The sequence below is a fragment of the Wasmannia auropunctata genome, unplaced genomic scaffold (genome assembly GCF_000956235.1).
Source record: "Wasmannia auropunctata unplaced genomic scaffold, wasmannia.A_1.0 LD316736.1, whole genome shotgun sequence".
NCBI classification, from domain to species: domain Eukaryota; kingdom Metazoa; phylum Arthropoda; class Insecta; order Hymenoptera; family Formicidae; genus Wasmannia; species Wasmannia auropunctata.
In genome coordinates this window covers 1-1,624 of record NW_012046154.1, presented here as the reverse complement: position 1 = coordinate 1,624, position 1,624 = coordinate 1, and the positions used below count along the sequence as shown (strand labels likewise).

The 1,624-nt window shown below is 35.5% G+C and overlaps 1 protein-coding gene across 1 annotated transcript; it reads right to left on the bottom strand.

Annotated features, from left to right (window-relative positions):
* Positions 1–254: 254 nt before the first annotated feature.
* Positions 255–1,620, bottom strand: LOC105460722 (glucose dehydrogenase [FAD, quinone]-like; the record flags this gene model as incomplete). The annotated part of the gene is made up of 2 exons (XM_011707221.1): positions 255–695; positions 790–1,620. Coding segments are annotated over 2 exons (981 nt in total), but the record flags the coding sequence as incomplete, so codon positions are not given.
* Between the last annotated feature and the right edge of the window lie 4 nt (positions 1,621–1,624).

Genomic DNA, 1,624 nt, shown 5'->3' with positions numbered 1-1,624 from the left:
TATTCTATCACGTTTTTTGCTTCAATAATATAGACAGAACGCCCCTACCAAAGTTAATTTATTCCTGAAAAATATGATTTTTAAAATTTAATGTTAATGAAATAATATAATTTTTCGATATAACATCAATAAAAAATAATTCAATATCCGGTAGACGCATGCAGATGTATTGAAGAAGCAAATAATAGCATTGTTTTTGAGCGCAAAGAACGAAACCTGAGAAGTAAGGGGAAAAATCAATTGCGACCATTTTAATTGATCAGAAATACTTAGTATATGCAGAGTGTTTCAATTTAACATACTTAAATTTCTCCGGAACCATATTAACCTGTTTCCGCGAGATTCTATGGTATTGAAGAGGACATATTAAAAACAATTTGACCTTAGGTGGAGACATTATGATCAAATTTTAAGATCAAAGGTCAACTTTATTTTTTAAATGGCGGCCTAATTTTTTTACCACCCTACACCACAATTAATACATGAAATTTTTGCGTTTATATCATTGCTGGATAGTAAACAGCTAATAAAATAATACTTTATGACTATTGCATCGTCTTCAAGTATTTCCATTTTTTTTTAATCATATCTGCTGCTTTCTCGGCAATCATGTAAACCGGTATGTTTGTGTGCGCCGATACAATTTCGGGCATGATGGACGCATCTACTACTCGTAAGTTTGAAATACCAATGACCTGCAAAAAGTTGAATATAAATTTATAAACTCATGTCATACTGCTTATTATGTATCGTATGAATATTATCTAGTGCATTTTATCAAGGAAATACCTTTAATCTAGGATCAACGACAGCAGTTGGGTCACCACGTGGTCCCATTTTACAAGTGCCACAAGGGTGAAAGAGTGTATTAGATCGTATTCTTATCATGCATTCCCAATAAGCATCAGAATCATACTCGTAATTTTTGCATTCCATGTAAGTAATGTTTACCAACTGAGAACCGACCGCCTGCATTGTCCTTGTTTGACCAATTTTTACGGCAGTTCTAATACCGGCGATCATCGTCTTGACGTCGTTTGGATCATCAAAATAATTAGGTACGATCTCTGGTTTAACATTGACGTCATTAGCCAACAACGATATCCTACCACGACTTTTTGGTTTCAACAATATTGGCATCGTGTACCAGCCATAGCAATCACCATATTTGATCCGTAGGGATGGATCATCTTTAAAATTTCTCATTATAAAATTTATTGGTTGAATACCAGAAAACATAAATTCGATGTCTGGTAGACCGCTGTGTTTATGTGGTTGTTTTGTATTAATAAAAGCGATGGTTTCGATTACTCCCGGACTCGTCCATGGTCCCGTTCGACTTGTTAGAAATTCCATCATGTACGGGTTAATAGGATTAAACAATTCGGATGATGTTAAACTTTTCGATGCATTTATTGTCCAATACAATCCCAAATAGCCTGGATGGTCCATGAGATTCTCGCCGACTGGCGCATTTTGGAGAACTTTAATGCCTAGTTCAATAAGGTGTTTCTCTGGTCCGATACCAGAAAGCATCAACAATTGTGGTGATCCGACAGCACCCGCGCACAGAATCACTTCTTTGCTTGCATTTACGTGTACAGTCCGATTATTTTTGATAAAT